The sequence below is a fragment of the Corvus brachyrhynchos genome, unplaced genomic scaffold (assembly GCF_000691975.1).
Source record: "Corvus brachyrhynchos isolate BGI_N302 unplaced genomic scaffold, ASM69197v1 scaffold62, whole genome shotgun sequence".
NCBI classification, from domain to species: Eukaryota; Metazoa; Chordata; class Aves; order Passeriformes; family Corvidae; genus Corvus; species Corvus brachyrhynchos.
Window position 1 is genome coordinate 1,131,941 of NW_008236629.1, and position 15,563 is coordinate 1,147,503.

Consider the following 15,563-nt stretch of genomic DNA (forward strand, 5'->3'; position numbering starts at 1 on the left):
TGAAAAAAAATTCCAACGAAGAAACAAACCCAAAATCAAACCAAGAAACAAACAAAATCCTGCAAACCACAACCTGCCCAGTTTATTAGAAAACATTAGATTTTTGGGTTTGTTTCTGAGATTTGAAGAGTGGTCAAAAACTACAATATCCATCCACAGAAATGTTCTAGAAACCTGCACCTGCATTAGAACAGAGCCTTAGGAAGTTGATGAGAACCTACTTTGCTATACCCCAGAACAAGTCCAGAAACTTCTGATCTTTGTGCAAAGAGTGACTCCCTTATATTTTTAAGGTTTCTTTCACACATTTAATCACCAGAGATACACTTTCCAGTAACTGTTTCAGGAAAAAGCATGAAATTAAGTATTAATGAAAAAGAGCTTTCTTACTTCTGTAAAACTTCTTCTTGGCCACAGACTTTCAGGATATAGCTGCCAATGTCCACTTCATTCAAGTCATCATGCACCCAGCAAAGTGCCTGCATTATTATAAGCTCAACAGGGGAACTCACTGTTTAAAGAAATTACATCTAAAAGTTAAATATAAATCTATAGCAAGTGATATTAACTATTGCTCACTCACAAATTGTAGTTATTTAATCAAACTGATTTTTGTACTTGTAAAGAAGATTTTTACACTTCTATTATCTCCTAAATTTCATAGTTTGAGATCTTCACTTTTCTCTCACAAAGAAAGGTATCATAAACTTGCCTGCCATTATAAAAAGCCAAAAAAAATCTTTTTCAATTAGGATACAGTGTAGTCACTTAGCCAGAAATACAAACACAGTCTGCAGGACTGAGGATAGCCTTTTCTTTTTTTTTTTAAATTATAAATTAAACTTGCCCTATTTAGCAAGGACTTCAAATAGTTAAGTGATCCCAGAGGCACTTAAAGTTTAAAAAACACTATCTGAAGAGTTGGATATGGAACTCCCCTATTTGTTCTGCTTTTGAGGAACTGAGTATCAGCTGCAGCTGAGGCAAATCCTACTGAGAGTCCTTTTCCCTTTTTCCTTTCCATATGTCATGGGAAGCTTCCACTTAGTACAGAGCAGATCTCAGTAAGCACCACCAAACTTTTGCCAAATGCAGCTCTCAGCTACCAGTACTTTTGTATCAGGCTCCAAAAGCTTTTTGGAGAGTAGTCTCTCTTCCATCCAGCAACTACAGAGCAACAAAATAATCCCAGTCAAACTCAAAATCCATTCCCCCACAGCCACCAGCTGTCGCTGACTAAAAATACAGACCTGTTTGAATTACACAAATGTTTAAATACAAAATGCTCTCTAGCCCTCCCGACCTAGTTTCTGATGATCTCATTTAAATAATTTGTGAACAATACCACTAAGTGCCTCAAAATTCTGTAAAAAACCACTGTATAAGAGCAATTTTGTATTTCATCAGTACCTTCAGAGTTTTTTTCCCCTCTCCAAGGACTTTCCTAATTTTCTCAAAATTTTTTTAAAATAAAGAAATATTACTGCTATGATAGACACAGAGGTAATGCCACAACAATATTTTCCACAAGATAACACATGTGCTTCACCTCATTAACAAATGATTAATTATTACAAGCACAGAGGTATCTGAGCACATATGAAGAATGATTGTGTGAGATTCAAGAACAAGGAATGACAGGAAGTATGAATTCAGAAACACTTTAACTCATTAAGACTGTTTATTATTGGGTGAAATTGCTGTGCTACCTTCAGCAGAGAATATATATGGTATTTGATAAAGGAAAAAGATGCAGTGATAGTTCATGCAGTGACAGGTTCTGTGCTGTAGTCACAGGCTGCATTGCCAAAGGTCTGCCAGCCCTGCAAAGCCCAGCGAAGACTGCAAAGATGATGCTACCACCTTTTCCCTGCCCCACATCTTATTCAAAGACATTAATTTCTTGCTGACACACAATGTTTGCTCAGACAGAGCAAACTTCCATGCAAAGTCTAATAAAGGAATGCAAAATGAATCCAAATAAGCTCTAAAGTTCATCTATTTCCCTCCTGAGTCCTTTCTACGAACTGAGTTGTCAGAGCACTGAGAGGCTGCAGTTCCTTCTGAGCAAGACTGAAAGCCACACTGAAGTAGAGCAGCTCTAGCATTAGGAAGCTGAGGTATGCAACACTTTGACCAAGAACAGAAGGAATTAAAGGTAGAAGATAACTTTTAAAAACCCCATTACTAGTCACATGCCCGTCTTTCACCAGCTGTGGAAGACAAGTAGTTTAACTTGCTGATTAGTTTCAGCATCAGAAAAAAGGGAGCAGAAAATGCAAAGAAGATGATATGTGGGGTTAGAATGCAAAACCCATTCCAAGCTAGCCGCAAAAAATACTAGAAATAAAGGGCTGAAGCCCTAACATTTCAGTTACCCTACCAAAGCCTTTTGTAGGAAAGGATTAAGCTTGCAATATTAGAAAACTGTAATCTTAAGGATTAAGAGCAGAAACCCTTCCCAGGCTATACTTAAAATCCACCTCATTTCTTAACAAAAGATTATGAAGTCACCACAGAATAAATGTAAGGACCAGCAAATTAATATAGAATGAAAACACTGATGCACTGAGAGCTTGTTTTTCCAATAGAGCAGCAAGTTTATGCGAGTAATAAAACAACTCCAGATCTTTTGAGTACAACCAGCTCTAAAGCATCTACACTAATACAAGCTGAGATCCAAATAATTACCCTCACAAGTGATAAGGAATTCCAGAAGTATAGAGGCAAAAAAGTTTATTACCAGTTATTTCATCACCCAGAACTGCCAAAAGTTGACAGCATGCAGTTTCAATACAACCACTGTGCAGTCAAGATTGCGCAGAGGACATGAATTTATGTAGCACAACAAGGCAAACCTCAAAGGTCCACCCCAGACCAATATTCCTGGTTACCCACAAAACTGGGACAGCCAGTTGTGGCACATCCAACGGTGTTATTTTAGTGTTTGTGTTCATAAGCATGTACTGAATGCAAGTAATAGATACTTCTAATGTTTATCCCTCTTTTCCGGCAGCAGTTTGTCTGAACTTTTAGATAGCTTACAAAAATTTATTTTAAAATATGTTAGTGTGTTGAAATGAAAAATTAAATTAAACATTAAAAATCTCAGTCCTGGTGTCATTGTCCCCTCAATAACTATAAAGCAAAAGCTTTTAAACAACTGTTTTATTCTATCCAGCTATGGACAGAACAGTGCTTCTGGTTTGCTGTGCTTTCCTTTTTTACAGTCAGTATTTCACTTTGTCAACTTCTAAGTATTTTCTGGAGGCGCTGACCCAGAACTAGGCCTTTCCTCAGTTACCTTTTCCACATTTCCCACAAACAACCCATGCCCCTGAGACCCAGGGATTACAAAAACTGAAAGGCCTTGGCCTAGGCTGAGCGTATAGTCTTTAACAAGCAAACTCCAATTTAAGAAGCAGGAACATACCATCGCATGTAAAAGTTACTGGTTGCTGGAATTCTTCGATTTCTATTGAAACCTTGATACTGGCACTCTCCCCACTTATATTTCTTTGCAGCATGATTGGACTCAGCACAAAGCCTGGGTTTGTTTGCTGATCAGTATAAGGAAACTTGGTCCTCAATCTGGAAGCAGAGAAGGTTTATGAAACATTGCAATGGAGAAGTCTAAGACTAAAGCAAAGTAACACGGTAATAACCACAAGGCAGAACAGTAAGGACTACCTTTGGCTCTCTACCTCAATTGCATGTGCAAAGCACCATTTAATTTTTCTACTCTCAACAGAACATTGCCCACAATAATTATACAAGTAGTAGTTAGACAGGAAAAAAATCCTAGCATATAATTAGGGAGGTTTTCTACATAGCTTAAAATATTTAATAGGTCAATTCTTACAGGACATAGCCAGCTTCTGCAGAAACTAAGCTCTAAAACAGTTTTTAAAACGGTAATCCACAGTATTTTCTAAAAATTAAGTTAAAAAAAAAAAAAAACAAAAAACAAAACTCTTCACATGTTTCAACTTTTAGAAGTCTAATCTGAACTTAGATATGATGCAGAAGGTAGCTATTCTAAGCTGTGGAAGGTGAGGAAGAGGCCTCAATGGAGGTAAAGGTTTTTATTTAGGACACAAACAGTATAAAACATTTACCTGCTTGGAAAGCTGCTTTTTATTTTCTGCTATCTAACACAGATAAAATAATTTAACCTTAAACTTTTGCCAATGCTAAAGTAATATTATAGGAGATTAAGAACAGAACTGCTCTAAAAGGATTACTTATTTCATCATCTTTATTCTGGACAATCGCAAGAATGGAAAAACCCCCGAATCCTTCAGCAAGAGTTGTCCAGTCTTAAGTCCATCACTATTTAAAAAACTGGGTCTTGAAACGAAGGACAACAATCAGATATAACCAGAAAGTGTTACAACAAGCCTATTCTATGTGAGCTTTGTCTTAATGTTTTTCAATAGTAAGTTTCACATATATATGAATTTTCATTGTTTTTGTTGAGTTTCCTTTTAAAAAAAATTCCTGCTTAAAAAAAAATAGATGCTATCCTTAAGATTCAAAGATCTCTATTTCCTCCACTATGTCTTGGATTTTGATGTTAAAAGGAAAAAAGGCAAGAGCAGTTTGTCTTCTCTAAGAAGAAAACATTCTCTCATTAAATTATGGCAGTAAGGAAAAAAAACCACATGACCTTTAAGGAGCTTCACTATCTGACCAAGGCAGGGATACATTTAAAGGTTTTACCTTACAGAAGTACAGTTGTGGAAGCAACAAAAATAAAAGCATTAAAAGGTTGGAAAGTCACTGAGTGACAGGATTTTGTGAGGTGCCTCAGGTAACAAGAAAAAAAAAAAGACTTCAAATTCTTTCAAAAGAAATGGTAATAAAAAGCCAAGGAGATACAGAAAAATACTTTGAGGATAAAAAGGTATTAGAGAAACAAGGAAAAGTGAAAGTCACAGGACCAAAATAAGAAAGAGGAAATATGGTAATACAATAATATTAGTACTGAAGATCTTAACAATTCTGTTGCATTCTTGAAAAAAAATAAACAAACCAGGACAAAACCAGGAAAAACTGAGATAAGAAAAGGAAAAAGGATACATACTGAAATCTGTCCCATCAAGCAAAAAAAAAATGTAGGGCTGTTCCTGTCAAGCTAACTGAAAATTAATCATTTAGCTTTTTTTTCCCTCCTCTGAAAGTTAATTCATATTCAGTCATTTCTTACTTTGTAACTGCTTCAGAAAAAGCTGACAGTTCTTGATTCTGCCCTTCAATTGCTTGGAGAAGCACGTTTTCTGTCAGCGTGCCAGTGGTCCCATTGTCTTTCTGCAACTCAAAGATAATACGGAATTTAAATAGCTGCAAACGTATTCCTAACGCCAGCAAAGCCACATGTAGGTGACAGATTTTCATGAGTCTGAGATTTACCACTAGTTTTATGTCTACTTTTATATGGAGAAAAACATGTATAACTTGAAAAGTAAAGATTCACTGGAGCAGTGACTCCTTGACAGCAGGTAATTTATTTGCCAGCATCATTACCAGCTAAGATTAAGTTGCAAGCAGTTCCTGAGCTTTCAGCAGTGACCTCTTACATTCAGATTTGGCTAAATTCAGCTGAACCACAGATGGAAGAAAAATGTATTTTTCCTCCAGTTCTGCAACTCAGACTTCAATGTGGTTCCAGAAAGAACCACTACATATCACTGGTGCCTATGATTATCTCTTCCTACAAAGCAGGAAAATACAAGCTGAACACTGGAAGGAAGTAGCATTCAGAACATGAAACTTAGAACTCAAGGAATCAACTTACTGCTGTTTTAATCCCTTATGCCAAATGCTCCCATCACCTCTCAAAACTGTACACCACAATCTTTCAAGTATCCAATCCAAGAAACAACTGCTAAAAGAAAGCTGCAGTTTCAAACAGCAAAATCTAATAAACTTAAAAAACCAACAAAACCAAAACAACAAACACAGAGCTACAGCAGGTTTTAAACCTGTATCTATTTTCTGATCCAACTCACAATACATCCATACAAATGCTGGAGTGAGCAAAAAGCAGAGAGAAGTTGGAATAACCAGTGGAACTCAGTTGCCCATAGTCTAACAGCCACCACTAGCCTGAAGGATTCATGAAGCTCCTGCCAGATACTCCCTGGAATAACTTACATGACCAGTTACATTTTTCATCCAAAGATTTTACAATGCTTAAAGAAACCTTTAATCCAACCACAAGTCTAGGAACAAAGCAGACTGCACTACAGTTCTTCTGAAAATCACCACAATTTATTCATATTTGAGGCAGTGATTAACTACTTAACTAGTATGTGGGTTATTTATTATTAGCCAAAGTAGTCAGCTAATTTCATTAGAGCATATCAGACAATATAGTTAAATTAGACTCTCAGAAAAGGGGTCACATCTGAGAGAGCCACATACTGTCAGGTCTTTTCCTTTTTTCCCTTCAAATCAACTTGTTTAAGCACTACAGCATAAACTTGGAAGAGATACAACCTCTAATTGCCACTTGAATTGCATTTAAACTTAATTATTTCAGCGAAAATATTGGTCAGTCAAAAGGACAAATTCTGTCTAATTGAGGATCAGCCATACCACAGGAGACAATTAGAGCAGGAAGCTATAAAGCCACAAAACTTGAAATGAGCTGCAGGAGTATGCATAATACCTTAAATCAAAAAGGTTCTTCTATTGTAACATCTCAGCAAGTTCTATCACATAAAAATACTGGGCAACCTCACAAGACCTGCTAACCTGTGCAACTGTACCTAGTAAACACACTCTCTAACCAATTGCAGAACAATACCAAGAATCACAAGGAAACAGGAAGGGAACATACCCAGGGAGAGGCAAACGCCTCTGATGAAGGTTAACCAACTGCTGGTTGGCACTCAACACAAAACTCGGTCATTGCAAATCACCAAGCTGCCTCTGCAAATGTTAAATTCCATTTAGAAACTCTTCAAGGAATACTACAGATAGGTACACAATGCACTGTGCAACCACAGGATAAAAGCACTACACAAGGGGCCTACTTCAAATAAAGTCACACACATCACCACTTTATGCCACTATGTGACACTTCTGAATTACTTACAGTAAAATTTATTCAACTGTTAAACTCAAAGTTTAGGGAACTAACAAGGCAGGTCAACACATGCAAGCTTAGCCAGGGCAAACAATAAATTCTGATCTAATGAGCAAAGAAAAAAAAAGATTTGGTTATCTGTGGTTGACCTCAGGGTCACACTTGGCTAAGGAGAGAAACCTCATGTTATTACAAATATGTAACGATGAAAAAGACCTCCTGATAGAAAACTAAGATCATCAAACACCTTATTTTTTAGTTGAACTTCAATATTAATTTTTGATCACTTTGGGGAAAATAATTTCAAGACAACAAGCTCTGAAAAACCAAGAATTCTATTTAAAACCCACTGGACTCAGATGGGTTTCAAGCAACAAGTAGAATTTTAATTTCTTTTAACTTCCAGATGGGCCAATCTAGGAGGTGCAAAAGCTATCAGTCAAACAGGAAATAACTTGAAAGAAAGGACTTCAGGCCAATTGAGATAAATAATTCATGTCAGCACAGGCTGCAAAAATAGAAGCGGTCTGTAAATACAATTACTCTGAACAATGACGAACAAACCCAAACCCCAAGAAACTAATAAAAGTCAAGTTAAATAAAATTCCATGAGTATACAAAGTCACAAAACTCAGCAGCTCTGTGGAAAGCAAGAGAAAACAACACATAAAAGAGGACAAAATGATGATTTTTGCCTCTGCTTTCAGAAATGAGTGACAAATACTGAAGTATTTAAATGGGAATATTTAATGTATAGCTACTTCAAATATGAATATACGCATCAAATAGACAAAAACATGAATAGATGGAAATAGATACTTCATTAAAACAAAGCAATCTATTGACTCAGGGATTAAACAGCCAAAAATTTTGATAGAATCACAGTGTATTTTTGATTGACTCAAAATACATGTATTTTTGTTTAAAGGGGCAGAGACTGAGTTTTTCAGGAAGGGTTGGAGGGAATGATCCAGACTTGTTAAGATGCAAGACTTAAGAATATACTTAGAAGTAAACCCAGGGTAGATTGGGTTAAGTACAAGAGAACTGCCAAAAATAGAGGCTACAAAACTCAGCTTCCTTCTATACTACGTAAAAAATTATTTCAGCTAGAAAAAAAAGTAGAAGTACAGGATAGGCAAAAGAAAGACTACCCAGGTTATGTTGCAAGGATATCCAGTTGAGGGACTCATCTTTAAATCTATTTATTTTCTGCTTTAATAACTCAGCAGAAGCAACACTGATAACTTACAGTCTTGTATCATCAGCTACCTTCATAATACAGACTAGCACTGGAGCGTGATGCCAAAACAAGACTGGAGGAGCACAAGTGGAAAGTGAATCTCAAATCTTCAATTGGGCATTCGCTGCAGACATCTGCTGTAAACTAAGACCTTGATGAAAAAGGTGGTGACTTAAGCAAATCAGGTCTATTAACTGATGATAGGATTGATGTTGTGATGCCATCACAAATAAAGTAAATGCAATAAAAGAGTAGCAAGCAGGATGCCCCTGCCTGTAATGAGGATTTATTCATACTGAGGTACACGTGGTACACTGTGGTCTCACATAGAGAGCTAAAATCCTCATAAGTCATCTTCAAAAAAAAGAAGAAAGAAAGAGAAGCTTTCACACAGAACTTGCAGTGAAAGCTGACAGAAAGTCACTGTCTCTTGTAACATATTGAGGTAAATATCCAAACAATTCTTTCCTCTTAAGTACCTGCTGTTCCATCCTGAAAGAAGAACATTTGCTAAGAGTTAGTTACAAATGTGTTCTGCTGAAAAGCAGATGACTGATGAGGAGGAGCTGGAACAGCCTTTAAATCAGAAGTGACAGGAAGAAAAGACCACATGTGAAGGCAGAGCTTGAACTTTATTTATGAATCAGTCAATACATGACATGCAAATAGCAGGAGACTGGACCTTATGAACAGGAAAGACCCCTTTAAATCCTACATTCTTGAAAAAAACCTGGAATGTATAAAGATTCATTCACAACAGTCAAACATTACTTCCTACAGACACCACCTGAGAAGCACTGATCCAACGTAGCCTAATTATTAGTCAGGAGTTACATTACAACCAATCAACTACCACTGAAAAACTGACAAACGCATCACCAGATGACACAACAAACTGAGAAGCAAACTGCTGTAGAGCCCAAATTTACATGCCTCTCCAAATCCTAGGAAATAACAGAGCTAATGTATCACAGTGGGGAAACAAAGTCAGACTCAAGATCTGCACACATGGCACAAAACTAGAGACAAATGGATTTTTTTGGGTTTCAGGGTGGTTTTTATTCCTTCTCCACTGGCCTTCTATCGAACTTCTGCCAGAATACTGACACATAACGCAGAAAAAACAGGACATCCTTCAAATGAGGGGCCAAAAATTTCACTTCAGAAATCTAGACAATCTTTTAGGCCACATTCTAGTAAACATTACTGTTTCAGTGAAAAACCCTCCTCCAGTTTGGGGATGGGGAGAGAAGAATTAAGGAGTTATTTAGAAAATATCCGTGAGTGATACCGTTGGTTTTTTATGCCAGGTCCCTAGCCTATTAAAAACACCTAGCAAGACAATACCTAAGATTTAAAACAGCTGTAAAACAAAGTCTCCAAAGCAAACAAATTGTTTACTTCCCACTCTCTAGCCAGTTTCTACAAACACAATTTTTTTGGCCATTATCACCCTTGCCAGGTTGCTGGCTTTTCCACTGAAAACTTTTCCACTTCTCTTTCAGTCTTTGTAATCTACCACAAAAACCCCCAAAACCCAGAAATATTCATATCCCCTTTCTAGTGAGCCGACTAACATTTTAAAACATGTCTTATATTTATGATGGAATTATCACAGAAATAATTAAAAATATAAGCAAAGTTAAATAACCTACAGTCTTTTACTGGATTTGGGAAAAAGTAGGATGCCCTAATGGGGCATGATTAACCAGATGAGACTGAGACAGTATTGATCACCTGCTGCACAGTTTAGTTTTGACACAAACTGCATATACTCCATGTCCAAAGATATGAGAGTCATAACTAAAGCCCTTGTTGAGAGTTTGGTCTTGAATGTTTCATTAAAGTGATCCTGATCCTAGAGAAGAAATCTCTTAAATATCTTTTTGCCCTGCCTGATAAAAGAAACATCACACAAAGAGGTTTTGCGTGGTACAGTATTTCTGACCCAGCAGCCATCCCATCACTCAGTATAACCAAAATGTTCTGTCCATCAGCAGCCATCCCATCACTCAGGCACCCATCACTCAGTATAACCAAAATGTTCTGTCCAGCATTCCTACACAGAAGGAAAGCTTTCTACATACAAAAGAGAATTATAGTCTTGTAAAAGGCAAGATAAAACTTTCAGTGCTTAGCTCACCACCTTTTTATTTCACAGTATCATGCGAACTGCTCATAAAATTGTAATATTTATCAATATGATTTAGACACTTAATTGTACTGAACATTATTGCTATTTCTTATGGGAGTGTTGAGTTGAAAAACAGCAATTTCCTCAGTAAATGTGGAAGGATTACACAAGGGCAGAGGAATTTTGAGAGATAATTCAGTAGTAATGTTCTATTTTCTGAATAGCACTAATACATATGCCATAACATCACATTATTTGGACACTGCTCAAGCCAAGTAATATACATAAAATAAACAACAGACCTCAAAGTGCCTTTAAACACTGTGATTAATCTTTACTGTTACACTGCAATTGAAAGATAGAGATTTCCATACCTGCGATGTTTGGCCCTGTAACTTTGCAAGCTGAGTTGTTCTCATGTTTAAGGACTGACTCCTTGTGACTGTTGCTCCAGAAGATTTCCCATTAACTTTTCTTTCCAGATGACAAGTCAGTAACAGCTTTTCTTCTAACAGAACAGCATCCCATGGATCTTCAGCAGTCATACTTGAAGCCCTCTCTCCATCATCCTCTGCCTTGTTTAAAGTCTCCACAGCATCCACTTTTGGTTTACTCAGAGGATCCAAATCCAACCAGTCGAATTTACTGACATCCCCACAGCTATCCGAGGCTGGCAGGCTGGAGACTGCAGACTTTATGGCAGTCATTTCTAGGTCTGCGCTCGACTTCCCATTTCTCAGGAATTCCGAAGTGCTTGCAATTTTGTCAAATACTTTTGCCATTTCTGGTGTGAGTACTGGAGGGTATAAAGGTAGGCCTCCGTGTGGATGGAAAGGTATGGTAGCTGCCACTGGGTATGAAACGTATTGTGACTGTCTTGGAAGACCAAGATAAATAGGCTCTCTAGAGGGATAGGACGACATACTTGGATGGAATCCATTCTGAAATACACCAGTCTGTTTTGTATAAGAAGCTGAGGTGTAAATAGGAGGTAAAGTGCATGTCACAGGTGCTGGTATCCCAGGTGTCCACTGTCTCCTCTGACCCACGGACCCAAGATAAAATTGTGAAGACACAGAGGGGCTCAAAATAGGACTTGCTGGTAACGTAGGTACTTTACTAGATTCAAAATTGTCATCCAGCAGCAGTTTCTCTAGTTCAGCATGAGTAAGCTTCTCTATGTCAATGGTACTTAGTTTATCTTCCATGCTCTTGGCATCAGACTCTGGAAACACCATGAGATCATGGTCCTGTTTGTTATGAGTCTGTGCTTTTTGTCTGGGACTGCTTAAAGAATGAAAGGTTTGTTTATTACCAGCTACACCTCTTTCTTTCTGCATCTTGGCTAATGCCTCAGCTTCCATCTGCAGTGCCTCCTCTTTGTCCACATCTTTTGACCTTGGGGCTGACAGAGAAGGTGAGGAGCGCTGTTTGAATCCATTGCTGCTGGATATCTGGGCCATGCCGCAAGAGCAGATGTCCATGTAAAGCAGCAATGCTTCCCTTGCACTGGTTGTCTACTCTTGGCTTCAGAACAGGTTTAGCAGACCTGAAAACGAAATGAAACATTAGAAACACGTGCAACCAATCATATGTGGACAACTACACAACTACAACAAAGTCACACATCACCAGCTGACAAAGTTGAACATGTCCTTCAGAAACTCGATGTAAAATTTTAAGGAGGCCAATTTTTATGTTTTTGGAGGGGAGAGGGTGCCAAACTTAAAAAGAAGCCACACAAATAAATTCACGGTCTTTGAAGTACGCAAGACCCATTTATTTTTCTTACTCTACCTACTGGTACTAGTAAGCACTTGGTTTCTTTCTGCACCACTAGACCCAAGACACACAAAAGCCACCCTCAGGTATGTAGCGGTTTTCAGACTTGAGCAATTACACAGGTGCAATCTTGGGAGTAGAAGTCATTCTAAAGAGTATACAAATACAGCATCCATAAAGCACATTATCAAGAGGACTTCCACCTTACTTCAACAGATCACAAAACCAGACCTTTCAAACTGCTGTACCATGATTATAATGGTCATAATGACACTGAAGGACCTCTCTTCCTTTGGAAAATATTGTACTTTACCCTCTTAACAAGAAAAATAATGCTTATGAAATGATATTTCTTGGACAAGCAAAATAAGCTATTTAAGTACAGCTGCTCATTGAGTAATCTCTTTAACAGCCCTTCAAAGGAAGTGTCATTCACTACTAGGTAAGGGAAGAAACTCCAAAAGGTCACTTTTGCTTAAAGCCACCACCAAGAAAATGATATTTTACATTTCTCTGATTCCAGTCTTGTGTTTAGGACTATGATACAACTTCCCATATTCACTACAATATCTATGCAGACTCTTTATTAAAATAATTTTGCAAGAGATTACCACAAGAACTGTGTTATTTTTCGCATTCCTTCTACTTTATGCTCCAGCTTTTGCACACAGCTGGGTCAGAGCCGAGCCCAGGAGATAAGATGTCTTCCAGCAACAGCCAGTATGCACATCAAGCAGCAAGATAAAAATCAGGAATAATGAGTTTCTGCCAGGAGGGTTACATAATCAGCAATCCTCATTAAAACACAGTTTCACTGAACTAGATGAGCCTTATAAATGCAAATCATTCTGAGTTTAAGTCATGCAACAATCTACAAATTAAGAACTCTCTGCAGCAAATAATGCAGATAACTCAAAATTCTTTATGTTCCTTTTCAATTCACACCCATTAGAAGGGTTTGGACTTTAGATTGGGGATTTTACCCTCCGTGAATTATACCAGAGATGTGCCTCAAACAAAGTGACTGTATTTCTGTGGACTCCCCACACAGACAGCAAGATTCTTAACAGATTTATAACAAATTCTTTAAATTCTTTAAGTCTGGCCAAGCTTTTGTTTTATCTACTTTATTTCAATGGCTTATAGTGTGAAGGCCAGACATCTTTGTAAGAGGTTCTATACATTTCAGCTCAGTCTGAAGACAAGTCCAAGTGAAACCCTTCACAAAGCAAGATTAAACCAGAAATGACATTACAGTTAGCAAGACAAGACTTAAACAAAAGAGGGTGTCTTCAGAAAGACTGAAATAGTGACAGACTAACAAAAGTATAAAACTCTGAAAAATCACACAACTCAAGTCCTGGGGCATAAAGTCTTAAGAAGCTTTGGAAGTTAAAGGTATGAATCCATTCCACAGGATAATTATATAAATATTCAACAGTCAAAGTCTACAGAAAAAACCAGACACCAGATCCTTTTCTGTACAGTTATGAAGCTGCAGAGCTCAACACCCATTAAAGCCATAAATATTGCATTAGGAAGAAGTCTTGTCCTGTCTGCTGCCTATTCCAGAGCTCAGCGTAAAACACAACCAGGGAATCAATTAAAAAACCCCAAAACTATTTTGTTGGGTTCCTTTGTAGACAATGAAGCTCTCTGGTCCCATTAAGAGCACAGCTGTGGCCTTCAATTATTTACTATGCTCCTGTTAGCAGGACAATCATACTAAAACTTCTCCTGAAGACATACTGAATATTTTGTAGATGGTCTAAGCCTACTAGCCACAGATAATACCCTAATGAGAAGTCTCATATACTTGACACCACCTTCTCAGACTGTCTAGAAAGCTAAGCCTGCTTTAATCTCTTCATTAACTTACAGCTGGTTAAAACTGCTATGTCAGATTTTTAGAAGCAAGAACACCCTGACTTACGAAGTCCTCTCAAGAAATCCTACTTGGCTTTTCCAAGAAGCAGCAGCCTGAGGTAAGTGCATTTTGGAGTTTTCACAGTCTTGCTGCTGCCTAAGGATTCTAAAGAGCAGCAGGACTTTTTCCTGAACTTTATTCAAAAAAATAAAACAGAATCATACTTTCTGAGACTATTCAGAACTTCTTGGGCTACAACTTAGAAGATTATCAATGCATTCAGGTGCTGCTTGATAATTACAAGTGATTTTTTCTAAAGGAGACAAAAAAAATTATATAGTCTTCAAAGTATTTATATATAGCAACAGCCAGCTCTATTAAAAAAAAAAAAAGGCAGCCTTATTTTTCTGCTGAACTTGATGGCCTTGATCTCCATATCACCAAGCAGTCTCCTGTTCACAAGGAGAGTCCCTGTTCCACGAAGTCACAGCTGCAGATAAACACACATTCCTCAGCTCTCAGAAACATGGCACACAGCTACCACAGCACCTTCATTCACAACACCTAGAGAATCCCAGTCACTCAAGAACTGCTTGTTTATTTTACAATTTCACGTTACAGTGCTGTATTTCTGTCACTGTATGACAGCACTCTTGCACTGAAAAATCCAGTGACTTCTAGCATTCGAGACAGATGGTTATTGTAAGTGATTATCTGAAAAATTGAATTTTAGCCATAGTCTTTGCAAGACAGCCTCATAAGCATACATAAATACAGCAATCAAATTAAATGTAAGTCCTGACCTTGGCAAACTTGTAAAGTCAGTGTATAAATTTCTGACAAATTTTATAAGCAGACTGCAGGTTTTTTTCAAACAGTTTGACATTTAAAAAACTGATAAAAAATTCTGATAAAATTGCAATAGTTTTGGTGAAATTATCCTGCATGCCAGTTCTAAGCAGTAAATTCACGTAACACATCAGAGTAAAAGCTTCCTAGGCATAAGCATGATTAAAATACTGATAGACCTCCTTTTAAATGCTAACCATGAAGCATCAGTTAACTTTTCCACATAAATTTAGCTTCACTTTGAACCTCTCACTTTGCAGCCATCTAAGTTCAAAGGCAGGGAGTGAGCAGAATTTAAACTTCTCCAACATGTACAAAGAGAAGGGCAAATTCCATTAGGATCATCTATCACCACGGAACTCCTCAAAACACTCAGAAAAAATAACTTTCAGTTCAAATCCTGGCATCCTGAACCATTACTGACCGAGCCATAGGAACTCACCAGAAGTTTGCAACAACTGGAGGTCACTGAAGACCCAGAAGCGATCCTTATGGAGCTAGGACTGTTCTCATCTGAACTGCTGCACACTATTTTAAGTAACAGTAATAATCAGTTTTCAGCTGTCAATCTGTTCACCTTCAAGAGTGCTCCTCC

The 15,563-nt window shown here is 37.6% G+C and overlaps 1 protein-coding gene across 2 annotated transcripts in view; it reads right to left on the reverse strand.

Moving 5' to 3' along the window:
* The window catches only part of PIK3C2A (phosphatidylinositol-4-phosphate 3-kinase catalytic subunit type 2 alpha), a 39,316-nt gene extending 27,297 nt beyond the window's left edge, over positions 1 to 12,019 (reverse strand). Inside the window, exons 1-4 of one of the 2 annotated variants that reach the window (XM_017726591.1) lie at positions 10,845 to 12,019; positions 5,210 to 5,310; positions 3,434 to 3,591; positions 391 to 511 (exon numbers count right to left, since the gene is read on the reverse strand). In XM_017726591.1, coding sequence (XP_017582080.1) covers positions 391 to 511; positions 3,434 to 3,591; positions 5,210 to 5,310; positions 10,845 to 11,954 — 1,490 coding nt within the window. In that variant the 5' untranslated portion in view covers positions 11,955 to 12,019. Of the gene's footprint in view, positions 1 to 390; positions 512 to 3,433; positions 3,592 to 5,209; positions 5,317 to 10,844 lie in introns of both variants that reach the window. The other variant, XM_017726590.1, reaches the window with a different exon arrangement.
* Between the last annotated feature and the right edge of the window lie 3,544 nt (positions 12,020 to 15,563).